Source organism: Azolla caroliniana, unplaced genomic scaffold (assembly GCF_043228905.1).
Source record: "Azolla caroliniana isolate FFs.n. ecotype wild unplaced genomic scaffold, voAzoCaro1.0.p SCAF_12, whole genome shotgun sequence".
Classification (NCBI taxonomy): domain Eukaryota; kingdom Viridiplantae; phylum Streptophyta; class Polypodiopsida; order Salviniales; family Salviniaceae; genus Azolla; species Azolla caroliniana.
This window is the reverse complement of record NW_028230447.1, coordinates 372,589-393,852: the sequence shown is the minus strand read 5'-3', so window position 1 is coordinate 393,852 and position 21,264 is coordinate 372,589. Positions and strand designations below refer to the sequence as shown.

Here is a 21,264-nt window from a genome sequence, read left to right as displayed (position 1 = left end):
AACCTAAGATTGGCCTTCCCACGAAGTTCGATGGAACGCGATCGCAGTTTAGAGGGTTCCTTAACCAGGTACGATTAGTTATTCAAATGCATCCTTCCCGATATCCCACCGATGCATCACGAGTGGGTTTAGTAGGCACTTTGTTAAGTGGCTCAGCGTTGTCATGGTTCGCTCCACTATTAGAAAAGGAATCTCCATTACTCAACAATTTTGAAGAGTTTCTAGGTGAGTTTAAAGCATGTTTCGGAGATACTGACAGCATTAGGACCGCAATCAACAAGATCCGGCGATTACGCCAAGGTGACCGTCCAGCCTCCGCATACGCTGCAGATTTTCGCCTACTCGCCGCCGATATCCCTTGGGATGATCAAGCGTTGATGGAGCAATTCCGTTATGGTTTACGCAACGACGTCAAGGATTTACTCTTGACCTTCCCCGAAGAGCCAAAGTCCTTAACAGAAGCAATCAGTCGCGCGGTGAGATGTGACAACCGCCTCTTTGAGCGACGTTCGGAACGACAGCTACAGATGCCGAGGGCAAGATCAGAGCCCACCTACGCCTCAGTGGTAGCAAGACCTTTTCCGAGGGAGTCATATAATGCGTCTCCAGCGAATACTCCGACTCCGATGGAGATTGACACTACACGTCGTCGAGGGCCATTATCCGAAGAAGAAAAGCAACGACGCCGTACAAATCGACTATGTCTTTACTGCGGTGGACCAGGACATATCGCAATAAATTGCCCCCATAGGCCAAGAAGACAGGTAAACCAAATAGTCGCTAGTTCTAATTGTACTAAATCCGAACCTATTTCAGTAGGGATATCTGATAGTCCTAATAGTACTAATATCCCAGATCTAGCAAACAAATTTGATGTCCTTAGTCAGTTAGAAGAAGAGTTAAACGACTAAGTCCAGCCAAAATAGGAGCCGTTTGGTTGGACAGCCCTAGATCTGTGCAGCCCATTAGTGGTTCCATTCCCTCTAAGCAAGTTAGTGATGTGTTCGTAGCCCAAGTAATAGTTAGTACTAAAAGTACCCCTCCAGTACATGTCCTAGCACTCCTAGATTCCGGAGCTAACTCTTGCTTTATGGATAAGAAATTTGCTCAAGCTCATAAGATATCCCTAAGAAAACTCCAGTGTCCAGCCTCTGTAGTAGTCATTGATGGACGTCCCATTGCTTCCGGAAATATCCTAGAAGAGTCAGAGCCCATTAATATTGTCCTAGATAACTTAGTATGTGTAGTATCATTTAATATTATTAGTATCCCAGAACATCCTATAGTTTTAGGACTACCGTGGTTCGAGTTACATAACCCTGACATAGATTGGAGAACAAGAGAAATCCGGTGTCGACAAACCCAAGGGTCAACTCAGAAGATGGCAACCATTTCGCTACGTCAGTTGCGTAAAGAAGGGCACAAGGAGGAAATGTTCCTCTTTGCAATATCAGTAAACCCCTCCAACACCACTAAAGAAGAATCCACCGTTCAACTTCCCGAGAAGTATCGCCATTACACCGATGTGTTCGATAAAGTACAAGCCAACACACTTCCTCATCATCGACCGTACGATTGCCCCATCGATTTACAACCGGGAAAAGAGCCGCCATGGGGACCGATCTACAATTTGTCACCAACCGAGCTGGAAGTCCTTCGGGCCTATATAGAGGAGAATTTGGAAAATGGTTTCATTCGGCATTCGAAATCTCCAGCCGGTGCGCCCATTTTCTTCGTCAAGAAAAAAGATGGATCGCTTCGTCTCGTTGTAGATTATCGTGGCTTGAATAAGGTTACAATCAGGAATAGGTATGCTCTTCCCCTTATCTCAAGTCTTTTAGAACGGATCAATGGTGCCAGGTTCTTCACGAAGATCGACTTACGGGGAGCATATAACCTCGTATGGATCCGACCAGGAGACGAATGGAAGACCGCGTTTCGCACCAGATATGGGCACTTCGAGTATACTGTCATGCCGTTCGGCCTCACTAATGCGCCGACAGTCTTCCAGCACATGGCTAATGATATATTCCGAGATCTATTGGATGATTGTTTGATCATCTATTTGGATGATCTACTGGTTTATTCAAAGACCCAAGAAGAACATGATTCTCATGTACTATTAGTACTAAAACGACTTCGAGAACATGGTCTGTATGCAAAGCTAGAAAAATGTAGTTTCGGGTGCAACCAAGTGGAATTTCTCGGCTACATCATTTCGTCAGAAGGCATCTCCATGGACCCAGCTAAGGTCAGAACGGTGGTAGAATGGCAGACTCCGCGTTCGGTACGGGATGTGCAATGCTTCTTAGGCTTTGCCAATTTTTACCGGAAGTTCATACAGGATTACTCAAAGATCGTTCTACCTCTCACACAACTTACCAGGAAGGGACAACCGTTCACCTGGTCTGAAGAAACGGACATGGCTTTCGAGAGTCTTAAAAAAGCATTTACATCGGCTCCAATTCTAGCTCATGTCGATCCGGAGAAACCATTCATTATCGAAGCTGACGCATCGGATTTTGCATTGGGGAGCATTCTGTCACAACAGGGGAATGATGAAAAGCTACATCCTGTGGCTTTTCACTCACGCAAGTTTGATGCCGCCGAAATCAACTACGAAATCCATGATAAGGAGCTATTGGCAATAGTGGATTCTTTTATGCAATGGAGGCATTTTCTGGAGGGATCCTCTCATCCAGTCACCGTATTTAGTGACCACAAGAATCTTGCCTACTTTCAGGATGCTCGTGTGTTGAATCGACGTCAAGCTCGGTGGGCCCACTTCCTCACGCGTTTCGACTTCAAAATTACATATCGTCCGGGGAGGCACCAAGGGAAGGCAGATGCATTATCACGGCGTTCGTATCTAGCACCCCGTCCCGGCGAGCCAGCTTTCGATAACCAAAAACAAGTCATCTTGGGACCGGCACGATTACAAGCAACACAAATCTTTGACATGCCTATGGATTCCCGCGTTATCGATACCATACGTGAAGACTTGAAGACAGATGCGTTCGCCCAAGCTATACTAGCACAAATTGATCCCTCTCGAGCGTCGTGTTCACAGTCCCAACCACCAGGTACGGACTATCGGCAATTCAAATACCATGATGGATTACTCTTCTTTAAAGAACTTTTGTATGTTCCTAATGGTTCTTGCCGCCTTCGAGTAGTACAAAACTGTCATGACACATATACAGCTGGGCATTTTGGTAGTACTAAAACATTACATTTAGTACAACGATCATTCTGGTGGCCCTGTATGCGACAATTTGTCGAGGATTTTGTTCGGACTTGTGATACATGTTGCAGAGCGAAAATGCCAAGGCATCATCCATATGGTTTATTAGAACCATTATCAATTCCAAGCAAGCCGTGGCAATCCATTGCTCTAGACTTCATCACAGATCTTCCAGTCTCTAAGGGGTTCAATGCGATTCTAACGGTGGTCGATCGATATACGAAGATGGCTCATTTCTTGCCATGTACTAAGGAGATCTCCAGTGAAGACACTGCTGAAATTGTCATGCGTGAAGTATGTCGGCATCATGGACTCCCCGATAGTATCATCAGCGACCGTGGACCCCAGTTCGTGTCAAAATTCTGGAAGCACCTTTTTAACATGCTCAAGGTCACTTGTAACCTCTCTTCCGGCTACCACCCACAAACTGACGGCCAAGCTGAACGAACAAATCAAACGTTGGAGCAGTATCTGCGGTGTTTTCTCAGCTATCATCAGGACGACTGGACAGATATTCTCCACTTCGCCGAATTTGCCTATAACAACTCTATCCACGCATCCACTAAAGTTACGCCATTTTATGCTTATACGGGATGTCACCCCCGGTGGAGTGTACTTGAAACCCCAGAGGTGTCCACAAATCCGTGCGCGGAGGATCGTTTGGAGCGGTTACGCAAGATACAAGCGGATTTATCTACTCATCTCCAGCAAGCTCAACAAACACACAAGGTCTACGCGGATCGTCATCGACTTCCATCTAGTTTTAATATTGGAGATCGGGTGTGGTTGCTACGACGACACATCAAGACTACTCGCCCATGTGAGAAGTTGGATTATCGGCGATTAGGTCCTTTCCGTATTATTGGAAAGATTAATGATGTTGCTTTTCGTCTCGATCTACCTCCTCAACTTCGGATACATCCGGTGTTTCATAGTTCTCTCTTCGAACCCTACCACGAGAGCACCATCCCAGAACGTCTTATCCAACCTCCACCCCCGATCGAGCTTGAAGATGGGCCGGAGTACGAGGTTGCCGCCATTCTTGATTCCAAGATTGTTCGCAACAAGCTCTACTATCTAGTCGATTGGCTAGGCTATAGTCCCAGCGAAGGTACTTGGGAACCGATCGAGAATGTAACCAATGCTCGTGCTCTTCTTGAAGACTTCCATCGTCAATATCCACACAAACCGAGTCCTCAATCCAAGACGACTCGTGACACTCGTCGTTTTAAAGGGGGGATAGTGTCATGATATGGCAAGACTCGAACCCATGACCTTAGGTTATATGGGTCGAGCTCTTGACCATTAGAACATCTATTGTAATACGTAGGATATTATTTTCATTTACATTTTATTATAGGAAATTAGTGTATATTCCAGATTTCTCTGGAACATTCTAGAAGCTTCAGGATTACTCCTGAAAACACTATAAAAGAGGGCACTAGGCATTATGTTGAATCAAATTGGTTCAACGCCAGTCTTAAGCCTTTTAGCCACCGTTGTATATTCTCTTCATATAATAAATATCTTTCTTATCATCACTCACTCTCTCTCTCTCTCTCTCTCTCTTTCTCTCTGTCTCGCTCACTTCTTCCTTCTCTCGAAGAAGTTCCACACCTCTCATAGTACTAATCCTTCGTTTAGTACTAATTCCTTCTCTGTCTCAGTACTGTTCATGACACCCGCTCCTTTCGAGAAACTTAGATGGAAATAAAAGTAGTCCTAATATATAGCCATTTCCTTTATAAAATAGGTTACACCATAACATTGTTCATACCATACTTTTATCTTTATTTTCAATGATTGGGTATGCATCCCATTTTGTTGTAACCAATTGTCTCATGGGCCAAATTTGGTTTTAGAAGACGTTAATATTTCTTTCTTTCTCTCTCTCTCTCTTTACATTCTTCTTTGCCTCTTATATAGAGGGGGGTGACGAGTGCACTTATACCTCCCTCCTTGAAAGAGTTTCACTCCGATTCGAAATCAGAAATTGAACTTAGACGCAAACAAGAAATAAGAAAGAACACACAATTTACGTGGAAAACCCTGATTTAGGGAAAAAACCACGGAACAGAGCTTTCACTATGAGAAATGACAGAATACAATCACAGAACAATGAAACCTGATTTGGTATGAGCATGTACTGAAACCACGATTTCAATCAAGCTCTTCAAACTCTAGCACGCAGGTGACTATTCCTTCTGAAGCTTCCGAAGCTTCTCTGTCTTTTTCTCTTTTGCTTCACACTTCTTTTCTTCTTACTTAGCTTCTGAGTACGTATACTCTTACACAGCCACTACTGTGCAGAAAACCAGTCGTTCTCAGATTTACCACACACACACAATTCATTTTTCTCTCATATATATATATATCTCACACCCTCACATACGCTATGTAGGTTTTCCCCTTTTCTCACTATTTCACTCTTAGTGAGTTATCCCGCATACAGGCGCACTACCAGGCTTGTCAGCATATATATACTAAGTCATTTTCTTCTTTGAATGTAGAAGACATATGTATATGTATATGTGTGTTTATTCGACTGAATACAAATTTGACTCTCTCATCGAATTCGATCAGCTAACCCCCGATTCGGTTCTTCGCAACTGACTATTCTTTTACTTTCCGAATTTCGACCAAATTCGGTAATTCGGTTTTTCGGCCGATTTCAGTAATTCGACTCTTTTCGGCTTTTCGGCCGATTTCGACCAGTCGACACTCAAGTCGACTTTTCGGCCGACTCCCTCGCAAGGAGGGACGCCTTTACACAACAAACTCCCCCTTCACTCCTGTAGGGGGAGAACCAACCAAGCCAATCTTATTCCGGCATGCAACAAGTTTTTCCATAGGCAAAATTTTTGTGAGCATGTCTGAGCCATTTTCTTCAGTGGGGATCTTAGATAGAACAAACTCATTTTCTTCCACTCTTTCTCTTAACCAATGGTACCTTCTTTGAATGTGCTTTGTACGAGAGTGGTAGGTAGCATTTTTAGCCAGATGGATAGCACTTTGATTGTCACAATGAAGTAAGTACTTGTCTTGCTTCAATCCTAGTTCATTCAAGAACTCTCTCATCCAAATCAGTTCTTTTCCGACTTCCACTGCAGCCATATACTCAGCCTCGGTGGTAGACAAAGCCACAACCTTTTGCAATCTTGATTGCCATGACACAGCTCCCCCTGAATACGTCATCACATACCCTGATGTGGATCGGCTAGAATCTACATCACCCGACATGTCAGAATCTGTAAAACCTTCTAGCACAGGTTTCCCGGAGCCATATCTAAAAGACATACATTCGAAGTTCCTTTGAGGTATCTAAGAATCCATTTCACAACTTCCCAATGCTCCCTTCCAGGATTTCCCATGTATCGACTAACTGTCCCGACAGCAAATGCAATGTCCGGCCTTGTGCAAACCATAGCATACATAAGGCTACCAACCGCAGAGGCATACGACACTCTTCTCATCTCTGCCTTATCTTTCTCAGATTTCGGACATTGTCCTGAATTTAACTTACAGTCCATTGGCAATGGAGATCCGACTGATTTTGCATCGCACATATTAAACCTTTGCAAAACTTTTGTCACATATTTCTCTTGTGACAGCCATAGCAAGTTTTCAGTCCTGTCCCGAACTATATGCATTCCCAAAATCTGTTTTGCCGGTCCTAAGTCTTTCATGGCAAATGATTTGCTCAATGATTTCTTCAAGCTTGCAATCTTTTTGACATCCTGTCCAACAACCAACATATCATCCACATACAACAACAGAATAAGAAAGTCACCCTCATTATACCTTTTCACAAATACACAATGATCAGCTTGTGTTTTGTGGAATCCATGTTCCAACATGAAGGACTCAAATTTCTTATACCATTGTCATGGAGCTTGCTTTAAACCATACAAGCTTTTCTTCAACCTACACACGAGATTTTCTTTTCCTTTTACCTCAAAGCCCTCCGGTTGTTGCATATAGATTTCCTCTTCTAGCTCACCATGCAAGAAGGCTGTTTTAACATCTAGTTGTTCAATTTCAAGATTCATACTAGCGGCCATACTCAAGATAGTCCGAATAGAGGTCATTTTTACAACTGGGGCAAAAATCTCATCAAAGTCAACACCCTTTTTCTGTTGGAAACCCTTTACGACGATACGGGCCTTATACCTGGGTGTACTACCATCTTCACCAGTCTTTAATTTGTAGACCCATTTGTTTCTAAGTGCCTTCTTACCATCAGGCAACTCCATTAGCTCATAAGTTAGGTTCTCATGCAAGGAATCCATTTCTTCTTGCATGGCATTATACCATTTCTCCTTGTGTACATCAGTCATGGCCTCTTCATAGCATTCTGGTTCCCCTTCATCAGTCAAGAGAACATATTGACTGGCTAGATATCTAGAAGAGACCTTCCTTTGTCTTCGTGGATATCTTCTCCCTTCAATAATTGGCTGATGGCCGTTTTCTTCCAGCAACTCATCTTCCGACTCCAATTCGTGTGTATCAGTCAGATGTTGGGTGTCTACCGACTCAGATTGTTGTTCGGTGTCGACCGACTCAAATTCAATTTCATTAGCCGATTGTTGTGTGGGAGTCGGATCGACTAGTATTGACTCCATAGCAATGATCGATTTGGGAGACGACTCTGGTCTTTGTTGCTCCCAGTCCTCGATTGTCTTGTCTTCCATGAATATGACATCTCGACTTCTTATCACTTTCTTGTCAAGGAGATCCCACATTCTGTACCCGAACTCGTCTTCCGAGTACCCCAAGAATATGCAAGGTTTGGACTTGCTGTCCAGTTTTGACCTCTGATCTTTAGCAACATGTACATAGGCCAAACATCCAAACACCTTTAAGTGCTGATAAGACACATTTCTTCTTGTCCACACTCTTTGTGGTACATCCCCCTTCAAAGGCACTGATGGAGACCTGTTTATGAGATAAACAGCCGTCAACATTGCTTCAGCCCAATATGATTTTGGCAATTTTGCATGTGCCAACATGCTTCTTACCCTTTCCATTATGGTTCGATTCATTCTTTCTGCTAGACCATTTAGCTCAGGTGTCTTCGGCACCGTATACTCAAGTTTGATGCCTTGAGTCTTGCAATACATCTCAAATTGGCCTCTATATTCGCCACCGTTATCTGTCCGGACAGCCTTCAGCTTCTGTCCGGATTCTCTTTCTGCCCTGGCATGAAACTCTTTAAAGACCGACAACACTTGGTCTTTAGACACCAGCACATAAGCCCACACTTTCCTACTGAAGTCATCAATAAATGTGACAAAGTATTGTCCTCCACGATGAGATGGAGCATCAACATAACATACATCGGTGTGAACCAACTCTAAGGCATGCTCTCTCCTCATTGGAGGCCTAGAGTGAAACGCTGTTCTATTTTGTTTTCCAGCCAGGCAATCCACACACTTTTCCAAATGCACTCCTTTCACCTCTGGTAGGAAATCCTTTTCCGCAAGGATATGCATTCCCCTTTCACTCATATGTCCGAGCCTTTTATGCCACAACTCACCATCTGAGCCAGCCACTACATTTGCTTCCTCTCGACACAACTTCCCATGCATTACATATAGTGTGTTCTGTTTTTGGGCTCGAGCCACGATCAGGCTCCCTTTACAGAACTTCCATTAACCATTTTGGAAGCCACCGTTGTACCCTTCATCGTCTAGCCGTCCAGCCGATATCAAGTTCAACCTGACATCCGGAACATGACGTACATCCTTCAACATTAACCTGCAGCCTGTAGATGTTAGCAAGCACACAGTTCCTATGCCCACAATCTTGCATTCCCTGTCATTTCCCATCTTTACATGACCATAGTCACCCGCTGTGTAGGATGAGAAACATTCTCTTTTGGGAGTTAGGTGAAATGATGCACCGGAATCCACTACCCATGAGCTCTCAGCACTTGCAAGATTCACACTAGCTTGTTCACATATGAACAACATTTCTTCCTCACTAGTTGCGATGGCTGAGGTATTTTTATCATCGGAGATTTTTCTAGGTTCGATCTTATCAGCCATGCCTTTGTCCTTCCTAAGGTGTCGACAATTCTTTTGGAAGTGACCAGGCTTCCCACAATAAAAACATGTAGGTCTTCCTCTAGATTTCGACCTAAACCTATCCCCATTTTCTAGACTTCTATGTTCTCTTCTACCTCTACTAAATTCTTGGGTCACATTAGCCTCCGATTGAGATAAAGCACTTTTATCCTTTCTTCTTGTCTCTTCATTTAGAATAGTCGTTTTTACTACTTGTAAGGATAAGTTGTCTTCTTTACATGAAGTGCTGAGTGTTACTATTAGGTTTTCCCAACTATCGGGTAGAGTACATAATAATAGTGTGGCCTGCATACAATCATCTAATGGGAACTTTGATGATGCTAACTGATTCACTAGTCCCATAAACGCACTAATGTGCTCTACTATACTCTCCCCGTCTACATACTTCAGTCTCACTATCTTCCTCATCAAGAAGGTCTTATTTAAGGCATTTTTCCTTTCATAGAGAGCGGAAAGCTTATGCCATAGCTCGAAGGCATTTGTGTCACTCGCTACATGTTGTAGGACACTAATGTCTACACATTGTCTTATGGTCGCCACTGCCTTCCTATTTAGGATTCTCCACTCCGAATCTATTACCCCCTTTGGTATATCCTTGTTTTCTATAGGCTCATACAAGTCTTTTACTATTAGGAGATCTTCCATTTTGATCTTCCAATCTGAATAGTTTTGTGAGTTCAAGGCAATCATCCCAGGAAAGCCACTCACGCTCCCTTCCATCTAGAACCTATGCTCTGATACCAGTTTGAAAGAGTTTCACTCCGATTCGAAATCAGAAATTGAACTTAGACGCAAACAGGAAATAAGAAAGAACACACAATTTACGTGGAAAACCCTGATTTAGGGAAAAAACCACGGAACAGAGCTTTCACTATGAGAAATGACAGAATACAATCACAGAACAATGAAACCTGATTTGGTATGAGCATGTACTGAAACCACGATTTCAGTCAAGCTCTTCAAACTCTAGCACGCAGGTGACTATTCCTTCCGAAGCTTCTGAAGCTTCTCTGTCTTTTTCTCTTTTGCTTCACACTTCTTTTCTTCTTACTTAGCTTCTGAGTACGTATACTCTTACACAGCCACTACTGTGCAGAAAACCAGTCGTTCTCAGATTTACCACACACACACAACTCGTTTTTCTCTCATATATATATATCTCACACCCTCACATACGCTATGTAGGTTTTCCCCTTTTCTCACTATTTCACTCTTAGTGAGTTATCCCGCATACAGGCGCACTACCAGGCCTGTCAGCATATATATACTAAGTCATTTTCTTCTTTGAATGTAGAAGACATATGTATATGTATATGTGTGTCTATTCGACTGAATACAAATTTGACTCTCTCATCGAATTCGATCAGCTAACCCCCGATTCGGTTCTTCGCAACTGACTATTCTTTTACTTTCCGAATTTCGACCAAATTCGGTAATTCGGTTTTTCGGCCGATTTCAGTAATTCGACTCTTTTCGGCTTTTCGGCCGACTCCCCCGCAAGGAGGGACGCCTTTACACAACACTCCTTTGCCATCTAGCCATATTAGTGTTTATGGTATACAATTCTATGGAACGTAAAGATGGCATCCATGATTGCTACCCTTTCGTTGACTAGAGATCAAAATCAGCTGATTGTAACTTCATGTTACCTTGACTATGTGTGTGTATAACGTAGGGTGTTTCTCAAAAAAGAAAATGACAACTTTGCCAAGCAAAATCTAGAAATGAAAAGTTGGACTAGGGCCCACCAACCTAATCTTAGCCCATATGTACTTCAAAACTCTGAATGTTTTCTTATCAATTCTATGTAAATGGACTTTTATGTATTTGAAATACTATAGACCTGATTTTCGGAAGCCTTTACAAGGACATGACCAAGAAAAGTAAACCCCCCAAAAAGAGAACTTGCTCACAAATTTGTAAAGCAAGTGTTTAGGCATTTGTGAAAAATTCCTCTCAATGTTGTTTACATACGCATATTTTATGTTTATGTTGTTTGTGAAAATTTCCTCAGAAGTTTGTTTATGTACGCATATTTAATGTTTGCGTTCATATAGTACTTCATATAAGTACCAGGGCATCTATAATTAAAGTCAAGAAATGTAGCATCTTTGGCCAAAAATATCATCACTAATCAATCAAATTTCTGTCTCATGAGTGATATTGTCAGCACGATTCGGAAAGAGAACACCAATTTACATTGTAGGAATTTGTCGGAGAATATAGTATTAATTTACAAGCATTTGGGTGGAGAGACAACAATCTACTTACGAGAATGTAGTAGAAAATTGGGCCCAATCACTTCACAGAAAATTGTCCGACATCGACATTTTAGTGAATGAGGGCATGCACATATTTGTTTGATGACACGATGCCTACTCACTCATTCGCGCACAATCGGTAGATAATTCGTAGGGTAATATGCCTCAACGCTTGAGGAAATTGAACTTTTTGATACCGTAGGCGAAAACAAACACAAACATGAGGGCCAACCCGACGTGAACCGCGACGACTACTCCTAGGAAATCGTGCTTGTACCCAAAGTTCTGCTCTATATAGGCCTTCACTGACTGTTGTTGGTCCCCAACAAAGTCTGGATTGTTGATGGGAGTGGTTACATCTGATAGCTGAGATGCCACCAATCCATAAATTGACCAAGCCACAGGATCCCCCCAGAAATACCATCTCCACCACACAGGAATACTCTGCATCGACAAGGGAAGAGAGAGAGGACATGGTTATATACAATGTCAATATGCATGCAAGATATGCAGTCTATGGAAAAGCAAGTTGATGCAACAAACAAATGCGAGCTGGTTTCATTTTTTGAGTATGTTATGTGATTGCAAAATTCGGTATACTATATATCATTGCAACGTTCTGTGTGTTATATGACACATGTTTCAACCACTTACATTTTTGGCATGCTTACATAGAAATTATATGCAATCATTATTACTTGCTTTTATTTGGGGATTGGTATATATATGCACATAATGTTCCGCTAGTAAAGTTTTGGGAGATGAAAACATATTAAGCTCAGATAGTTTAAAGTTCTGGTATGTTATAGGAAAACAATATTCAGCTAGCTTTAAATTTTTTATTCATGATATTCATGTTTTATAGGCACATATACTAGGTTTAAATAATGGTGCATGAAAACAATGTTCAGATTATTTAACTTCCTGTGTTATAGAAGAACAACATTTAACAAGTTTAACTTTTTGGTGTATTACACAAAAGTTCCTGCAACAATAATTATCTTGTTTAAAATGTGGTATGTCATATAACAGCTTTTGCAACAGCATTTGACTAGTTTTATTTTTGGCATGTAATATGCAAGATTTCATAAAGTTTCTATATTCAACTTGTTTAAATTTATTTACCAGTCGAGGGATCATGAATCCTGAGAACAAGTTCCAAAAGCTAAAGAAGGAAGTGGAGATTATTGTTGCGAACTGCAGGTTGGGTGTGATAGCAACGCTCATCATTCCATAGAAGGTGAAGATAACAAGGGTGAAGAACATGAAGAAAAAGAAGTAGAAAAACTTGGCTGCTGTCCACTCGAAGTTGATCATGGCATAGACAATGGGGACATATAATACTGTTTGAGCAAATATGTAAGGAACCTCGATTGCCGCCTACACATAAAATGAGAAATTCTGAAACGTTATAAATTTCTTCATTGTCACCAGCAAGACATTTAATGATAGGCAAGATGAACCACATCATGTGTTTACCAATGCCTACTTTGATTTACCTGAGCATATGCATATGCCAATTCCGAGTACATCCCTGCTCCCCTTTCACGATAGAACACAGTCCTCTCAATTGCCACCACTGGTTCCACTGTGTTTGTATTAGTGAATCCAAGAAACAATGTTGTTGCATATATTGCACCTAAGATATTGACCACATCTTGAGTTGTGTCTCTGCACATATGGTTCGAGTGATATTATTACGTGAGCACACAACATTAAGATTTCCATAACATGTGTTTATCCATAAGTGCAATACAATATCTATGTTCTGGTAACATGTATTTGTAGGTGTCCATGTATATGACTGCATGTGTGTGGATGCCATGGTGACTATATAGTAGGTGTTAGGTGGAAATCTACCTCTTTTGACCAAGATTCCAGAATGTTGTTCCAAATAACAGTGTTATTGCAACTGTGAACATCAACCGCACTGCATTATAATCAGGGTTACGCCAGTAAGACCAATGTTGCTTCCACAAGCATGCCATGCATTGTTCCCAAAAGGTTTGGGAGTATTTGGTTGGGAAGAAAAGATCTTTGGAATCCAAAGCAGGGATGCTTAGCTGCTCCACTAGCTCTTGAGTAGACCTGCTCCAATACAGAAGTGTACGTAGAGAAGTCTAAGACTCTGATGAACATAGAACTCATTGCATGCTTGGAATACAAGAAAAAACACAGACACACTTCATTACCGATGCAGAGCAGAATCTTTGTAGATTTGTGCAAAGTCAACACCAAGGTGTGCCTCAGCTGACGTCGAGCTGATATCAAGCATCCATGTTGCTGGGTTCTGTCCCTCCTTGATATGGGGCACACCAGGAATAGACTAGAAAAGAATATCACAATTTCGATTCTAACATGTGTGAGTAAAATTTGGAGGTATACTTTACAATTTGCAATGTTTATCATGTATTCCAAAGATCGGCGTTTACCTGGAAGTACTCTACTAGTTTGCGAGATTGATATCCTAGCTGACCTGAATAGATCACCTGGCCTCCTCGTTTCAATAGAAGAAGCTACATAGGGACATGTACACAACATAAACAGAATCAGAAATCTCTATGCTCAAGCTAGTCTTAAAGTACATAGAGTAAAGATGAAGATTTGTGTATGAATGTATGAACAAGGTATAGTTGATTGTATATGGTTCTTCTCCCCCATTATATTAGTCCCATAGCTGTATTATAAGTACTATATCTACACTGTGTAAGGTAATTTACAAATCTATCTAGAGATCTATCAGGCCCGAGTTTGGGCGGGGGATGGGATGAGAATAAAGTTTGAAATTTAAAAGGTTTGGATAAGAACACTCCTTGATGTCCAAAAGTGCCACAATATAACTAATCTAACTTAGCATTAAACTCTATTGAGTTTTCAGTTGCCTATACATGGCAGAGCATAGAGGCCTCTGTTTACGGACCCATCTTTCACCGACTACATTTAGCCGGCTTCACCTGTAGGATTTAGCACCTCAATTGTCAATGCAACATGCAAGGAAAGCATTGAACATGGTATGACTAGGCTTAAGCAATTGGAAGTTTCCATATCATGCATTAACATGTGTTTGTTAAACACTCTCAGCTATGCATTTACTGTGTATGTACAAAATCAATCAAAGATTATATTCAGAGTTTATTTTCTGTATTCACGAAACATGCAAAAGAATAAATCTAAGCACCTCATCAAAAGCCTCAAAAATGTCAATGCTGGGCTGATGAATGGTGCACACAACAGTCCGACCTGTGTCCACAGTGTTGCGGACAGTCCTCATCACAATGGCTGCGGCTCGTGCATCCAAACCTGAAGTTGGCTCATCCATGAAGAGTATAGAAGGGTTTGCAACCAGCTCCACAGCTATAGTAAGTCTCTTTCTCTGCTCTGTTGAAAGGCCATTTACACCAGGAAGACCCACTAGTGCATCTTTAATGGGATTCAGCTCTATGAGTTCCATAACATCCTCTACAAACTCCTGTAAATAGTAGGCAATAAAAACAGATCATGTTTAGGTTTTACCATCAGCAAATTCCCAAAAAAGGAAGCTAATTTTGTCCAAGATTTGAGGTGAAGATTCACATAAAAATGATCACACAAAATCCTCCATTCATTTACCATTCTTTTCATATTGTCAACATCTTTTGGCAGACGAAGCCACGCTGAATAAATCAGAGACTCTTTCACCGTGACATTGGGCGAGTGTATATCATTTTGTTCACAATACCCTGAGATTCTCGAAAATGTATCCTGCTTCTTGGGGTATCCCGAGATCCTGATGTCACCCTCTATGTAGCCTCCTGTCTTTCTTCCAGCTAAAACATCCATGAGAGTGGTCTTTCCTGCCCCACTCACACCCATTAAAGCTGTAAGGACCCCTGGTCTGAAAGCCCCACTCACCTCCTGTAGGAGCTGGAGCCTATCTAATTCAGATATACCCTGTTTCTTCATTTCCTGAATTGCCAAGATCCAAACAGTGAGAATCAGTGTTACACCTGGGATGGATTGAGTAACGAGGACAAAATTGCTGTTTGAAACAAATCCTTAACGTACTGGAGGCATATCGACATAGTAGCTGACAGATTTGAAGGATATAGAAAGTGGTACGAAAGGAACCGCCATCCCTCTCCTTTGAGTTTGATTTGTACTTCCGTTTATCTCAACATCAGTATTTGGATCTCTTGATAGCCCCAACTTAAATAAATTTACACCTGAAACTCAGGAAGTTCGATAGTCTCACTTTATTTGTGAAATTAGAAATCAAATGAAGCATCAATTATTGCAGATAAATCATTAGAGTATCACTACAATTCAGACCGGTCCGTACCTCGACGATGTGATGAAGATTCTTGGTGTTTACGTTTTCCAACATTATCTGTGGTATTTTCTTCTGATGACATTGAGCGTGGCCTACTAAAAGCTGTGAGGAAATGCAAAATAAGAGTCAATTACATTTGAGAACACAAATTTGTGAATTTTAGACAGCCTAGATATCTGTGACATGCATTGTGTGCTTCAAACATCTCTTACGATTCAGATAGGTCAAAGCCAGTGTGTAGAGTATATTGTAGATGATAGTTAACCCAATCAAACCACCAATGGCGATCCAATACCAGTGCTCCTCTGTATGGAGCCCTCTAGACTTCAAAACAGCTGTGCCGATTGTATTGGCATCGAGGGTCCCACTGTAGGGCTGTGATTACGGAACTAGACGTTGTCAGAAGACAGTTGTATACATAAGAAGTAATTGTTCAGCTCTAGCAAATGAAAGATCTGACCTTTTTCCAACGATCTGCGAGAAACTCATTTATTGCCAAACCGTTTTGTGCGTACATCATCGGTGAAATCCAATAAGCCCAAATCCACCACTTAGGGATTTCATCTGTTCCAATACAGCCATACACCAATAAATAAATGGTCTTTCAAAACTTTGTTTGTGAGGTACTTAAGCCAGAATCATTATGGTACCTCCAGAAATGACGAAACCCCCCATGAGGAAGATAATCATAATGGCAAAAGTTCCAAATGAACTAGCTACGACCGTATTCCTCCCAACTGAACCAATGAACCGGAAAAGGCCAGCTGCCATTTGAGATAGGCAGAATAATAGCAACAACTGCTTGAAAAATCTGCATTCACCGGAGGTTGATTAATGGACTTGCTACCAACATAGATAAGAAAGATATATTCCAGATTGCAAACTTTCTACGAACCTTTCAGGCTCTGGAGCAAATCCTATCACATAGTATGTTAAACATACCCATATCAGCGAATCTATCAAGGAAAATGGTATCCCTAAAATGATACTCGGTATGGAGAAAGCCCATGCAGGAAAGAAGAGTTTTTCCCTTTGCTTGTAATACACAGGCAGGCTTAGAACAACCATGGTCATCTCAAAAAAACCATTGAACATGACAATGATTAGACCAAAAAATAGTGCACCCATATAAAGATTTCCATCCGCAACAGTATTCTGATGGAGTTTGGTTCTGAAGAAAACTGTCATAGCAACAAGGGCTACCAACAATATCTGATTTCAGTTAACACGAAACAAGGGGTGGAATAGTTAGCATAATTTCACTTGAATAGCTTGAAATTTCAAAGGAAGTATATCGACGTCATGATACCTGAAAAGTTTTAAACACATACACGAAGGAGTTTCTCTTCATGAGCAGTAATTCCCTTGAGAAACATGCCTGAAAGAGGTCTCTCTTTGTGATGCCATAGTTTTTAGTTGATAGTGCTGCGGGATGACTCCTCGACTTATCAAATGGGATGGAAAGCTCTTCCTTGAGACACTTTCCAGTATGGAATGCTGCGAAGTAATCAGAGAATTCCTTTGCGGAAATGTATCTGTATGGTTGTGTTGTATCTGCCCAATACTGTTCTTGATCTTTTCGAGAGGTTACCTGTTCTTCCAAAAGAAGAAGAAGAAATAAGTGTTCCACATTATTTCTGTTAATAAGTAATCTAAAAACACATCAAAGTTCAATATACCTCTTGGAGAAAATCCGCAATACTTTTTCTTTCTGGACAGAGGAATCCGATTGATTCGAAAAAGTCCAGAACAAGTTCCTGAGGACCTTGGTAAACAATGTGCCCTTCTGAGAGGAGAATCACATCATCGAAAAGCTCAAAAGTCTCAGGTGGGGGCTGTAGAAGAGATACAACCATGGTTGTATCTAACACATGGACCACATGCCTCAAACATTTCACGATTTGAAATGTTGTCGAGGTATCCAAACCTGTCGAGATCTCATCCATGAAGAAAGCTTTTGCTGGTCCCACAAGCATCTCACCTAGGAACAAGATATGAATCAATGGTGAGAAACCGAATGGCACGGTTTGCCGCATCATGCAAGGCAATCAACTCTCTCTTTACCGGTAGTCACGCGCTTTTTCTGCCCTCCTGAAATTCCTCTTATCATTTCATCTCCAACTAAGGTGTCAGCACAGATGTCGAGACTAAGCAACTGAAAATTGGAAGAGGTTAGTCAAGTACTAATATATATATATATATTGACATGACAAAATCATGTTTTTGTTTTCATTTGACCTTCAAAATAATTTACCTTCAAGACATAATCCGTAATGATACTGGTTTCTTGACCTTCAATGGCTGTTGCCTGCAGAAAAGATTACGTTTATAACATCGTTTACTTGGGTGTATCCATGAAATGCAAAGTGAAGTCTGCTACGACATATAACATACCTTCAAGAATATGTCCGTATCAGGGTCTGGCTTTATACCAGCTTCTTTCTCTCTCCTCAATAATTCCACAAGCATATCTTTTTTCAAAGGAATCAAAACATTGTAAGGTTTTTGAGGAAGAAAACATGCTTTTTTTCATTCAAGCTCTCATGGAAGATGTATGTTGTTTATACTGACCATATCTGGTACCAACACCTTGACAACGGCCCGAGAAATCTAGCGTTTCACGGACTGTCATAGTGCCCGTGTGCGTGTCATACTGGCTAATGTAGGCCGAAGTGCGCTGTGGGATGAATTCCGACATCTCACACCCATTGTAGGTTAGGTTTCCTGACATCTACACACGGATACAATTACCATGCTATGATTTAGTTTCTGCTTAAACTTGCTGGAACTGATTGAGGTTACAGAATATTGTTCGTGTGAAGTATGGCCGCTTACTTTGAGATCAGGGGGTAGCTTTCCTGCAAGGGCAAGCAAGAGGGTAGTCTTTCCTGAACCAGGGGGTCCTAGAAGTAATGTCATCCTGGCAACAAACATGGGAAAGATTCCAATGTCAGCTCCAATGCTTCATAGCATCGAATAAATTCATTCAATCAAGGAACTCTGTTTCAAGAATCAACCTGGAGGGTTTGATGATACCACTGACATCATGTAGAATGTTGAGGACTTCTCTTTTGGCCGGCAGGAGGAAGCTAAACATACCCTATTGATTCGAAAATGATTTAAGACTTTTGATATAAATCGAATGATTATCGTATAATTGGTCTCTGACCTCTAGAACATATCCCTTAGTAGAAACAAACATCTGGATCCGCAACTTACCAGCAACAAGTCTTTTGTGAAGTTATAAAGAGTGGGCAGTGCCCTGCCTCCCGTTTGTACATTGGCTGCCTTGATGTTGAGATGCTCGAAACGTACCTCAATCTTGGGCAAATCAATCCCAACACTGCCCATTGTTACAGAAAACAGGAGATGCTAATTGAAGCTTATCATGTAATTTTCATATAAGAAACACAGAAAATGCGAGTATTGTACAATCATCATGTCGTTGAGAGAAAGACCAGTGTATGTTTACTACAGTTACATATTATTATAAAGATGCTGTTGTCTTACTTGTCCATTCGCTTCCGCAGCTTGAGCAGAAATCGCTCGTTATCCTCCTCGACATCTTTGAGGATCTTGTCCACAAACTGCTGCTTTTCAGCCAAGCCAAGCTTGCTTACTTCGACCATCTCACGGAAGCTTGCACCGTCCGCAGCAACATTGCGGAGGAACCCTTTCCGGAGCCGATCGTACGTGGGCAATCTCTCGAGTGCCGCCCATGTGAGCGCAGATTCCTCATCATCGTGCGTATCGAAGCGACGGGAGAAAACTGCATCATCCAAATGGTGGTCTAATATCCTACTACTTCCCCATCGCCGGACATGTTCATGATCGCTGTTACTTCTGAAGGAGGACGCCATGTAGCGCGAGGCAGTAGGGTTTCGATTTGCTTAATGATTTGCGATTACAAATGAAAGGTTTGCTTGATTTTTTTGAGGCTACCAAGCTTCAAGATGGTGACTCTTTTTAATTGGATATTGATTTTAACATCCGAGCATCCATCATTGAGAAACCATCAGCAATATTCTTGATCGTTAGGTACTTCTGAATCATACAGAGAGGATGGTGGTGTGTGATTTCTTGAGGATTTTGAGGCCAGTTAAAAGCTTTTTGGAATTGGTTTTCCTGAGGGATTACAATTGTGTCCTCCCCCTTCCCCCTTTTATTGGCGAGCAATCTAGCAGAAATGTGCCCATCATTAGTACAAAGGAAAAACAAGAATGCAGTAATGAATGCTCATATCACATCAGGACAAATGCTTCATCGATAATCAGGGAACTTTTATGTTTCTGTTAAAATTAGAGATTCAGCATTTGTTTTGTCAGTCTTCTCTTAACAAGGTCTCCACCATTTTTTTTCTTTTTTTTTCTTTTTTTTCTTTTTTTTCTTTTTTTCTTTTAACAGCAATTCTAATCAGTACTACTAATAATAATAATGCAGAGCCTTCCTTTTTTAAATCAAAAGCAGCATTCAGAAGAAAGAAACACAACATCCAAAACATGAACAGAAGATGCAAAAAACAAAAAAAACAAAAAAGAGAAAAAGAGAAAAAGTGGTTCCCACAAAGTCTATGAAAGAAAAGTGAAGAGACAAGACACCTTACATAATAAGAAATATTTTCTTGTGATGCAGGCCAATGAAATGCAATTGGGTGGAGAGTTAGGCCCAAAAGTGGAATGGAAACTTAGGAACAGCAATTGATCCAGATTTCTTATATATATGTATAATGTATGTATGTATTTATTATCCAATCAAATATCTAGACTACATTCATTATACATATATATGTATGTAATGCATGGGCGTCTGGTGTGTGTTATGTGTTTGTACTCAAATTCTAGAAGTATGTGAGGTCATGTCATACGTCATCGTGGCTTGGGGGCAAAGAAAGAGAATATGTATAGATGGCACGTTCGTTCGTTCGTTCGCTCGCATACTTTACGATATAATTACCATGTTCATGTATAAATTAAGAACAAATATGCATGCATCATTCGGAGAGGGACTTCGAGGAAAAGTGCATATTGTTCACGTATAGGAAAGGTGGTATGGGGGGCCCCCCACACACACATAAGTCAAACCACCCAATCTAGGTTGATGACTACCCCCCTTGGAGTTCAAGTTTTTTGTCTTTCATTGTTTTCTTGGTCGCCAAGTAAACCCCCCACCCCGGATGTTTTCTTTTCTTTTTCCGCTAGGTGTAAGATGAAACTTGAGAGCTGAGAGTTTGTCCGTGTGTGCTTAAATTCTCTTAACTTTTTGTGTTTATCTCGGATGTTTTTGTGGAGTTCACATCTCTCAAAGAGTTTGAAACTTGGTATTTTTCTTCTCTTTCTTTTTATGCCCAAATAGTACCCATATTCA

The 21,264-nt window shown here is 41.2% G+C and overlaps 1 protein-coding gene across 1 annotated transcript; it reads right to left on the bottom strand.

The window, feature by feature from the left end:
• Positions 1 to 11,440: 11,440 nt before the first annotated feature.
• On the bottom strand, positions 11,441 to 19,780 carry LOC147856689 (pleiotropic drug resistance protein 1-like). Its single transcript, XM_087328100.1, has 24 exons — positions 19,411 to 19,780; positions 19,120 to 19,243; positions 18,918 to 19,000; positions 18,736 to 18,820; positions 18,472 to 18,631; positions 18,295 to 18,371; positions 18,155 to 18,208; positions 17,965 to 18,055; positions 17,580 to 17,881; positions 17,210 to 17,491; positions 16,796 to 17,112; positions 16,551 to 16,711; positions 16,361 to 16,464; positions 16,113 to 16,275; positions 15,910 to 16,002; positions 15,636 to 15,793; positions 15,201 to 15,536; positions 14,770 to 15,060; positions 14,024 to 14,107; positions 13,784 to 13,917; positions 13,452 to 13,679; positions 13,091 to 13,262; positions 12,717 to 12,971; positions 11,441 to 12,035 (listed from the first exon to the last, which is right to left on the bottom strand). Exons 1-24 carry the CDS (start codon positions 19,758 to 19,760, stop codon positions 11,757 to 11,759), a joined length of 4,383 nt encoding a protein of 1,460 aa, XP_087184226.1. The 5' UTR covers positions 19,761 to 19,780; the 3' UTR covers positions 11,441 to 11,756.
• Between the last annotated feature and the right edge of the window lie 1,484 nt (positions 19,781 to 21,264).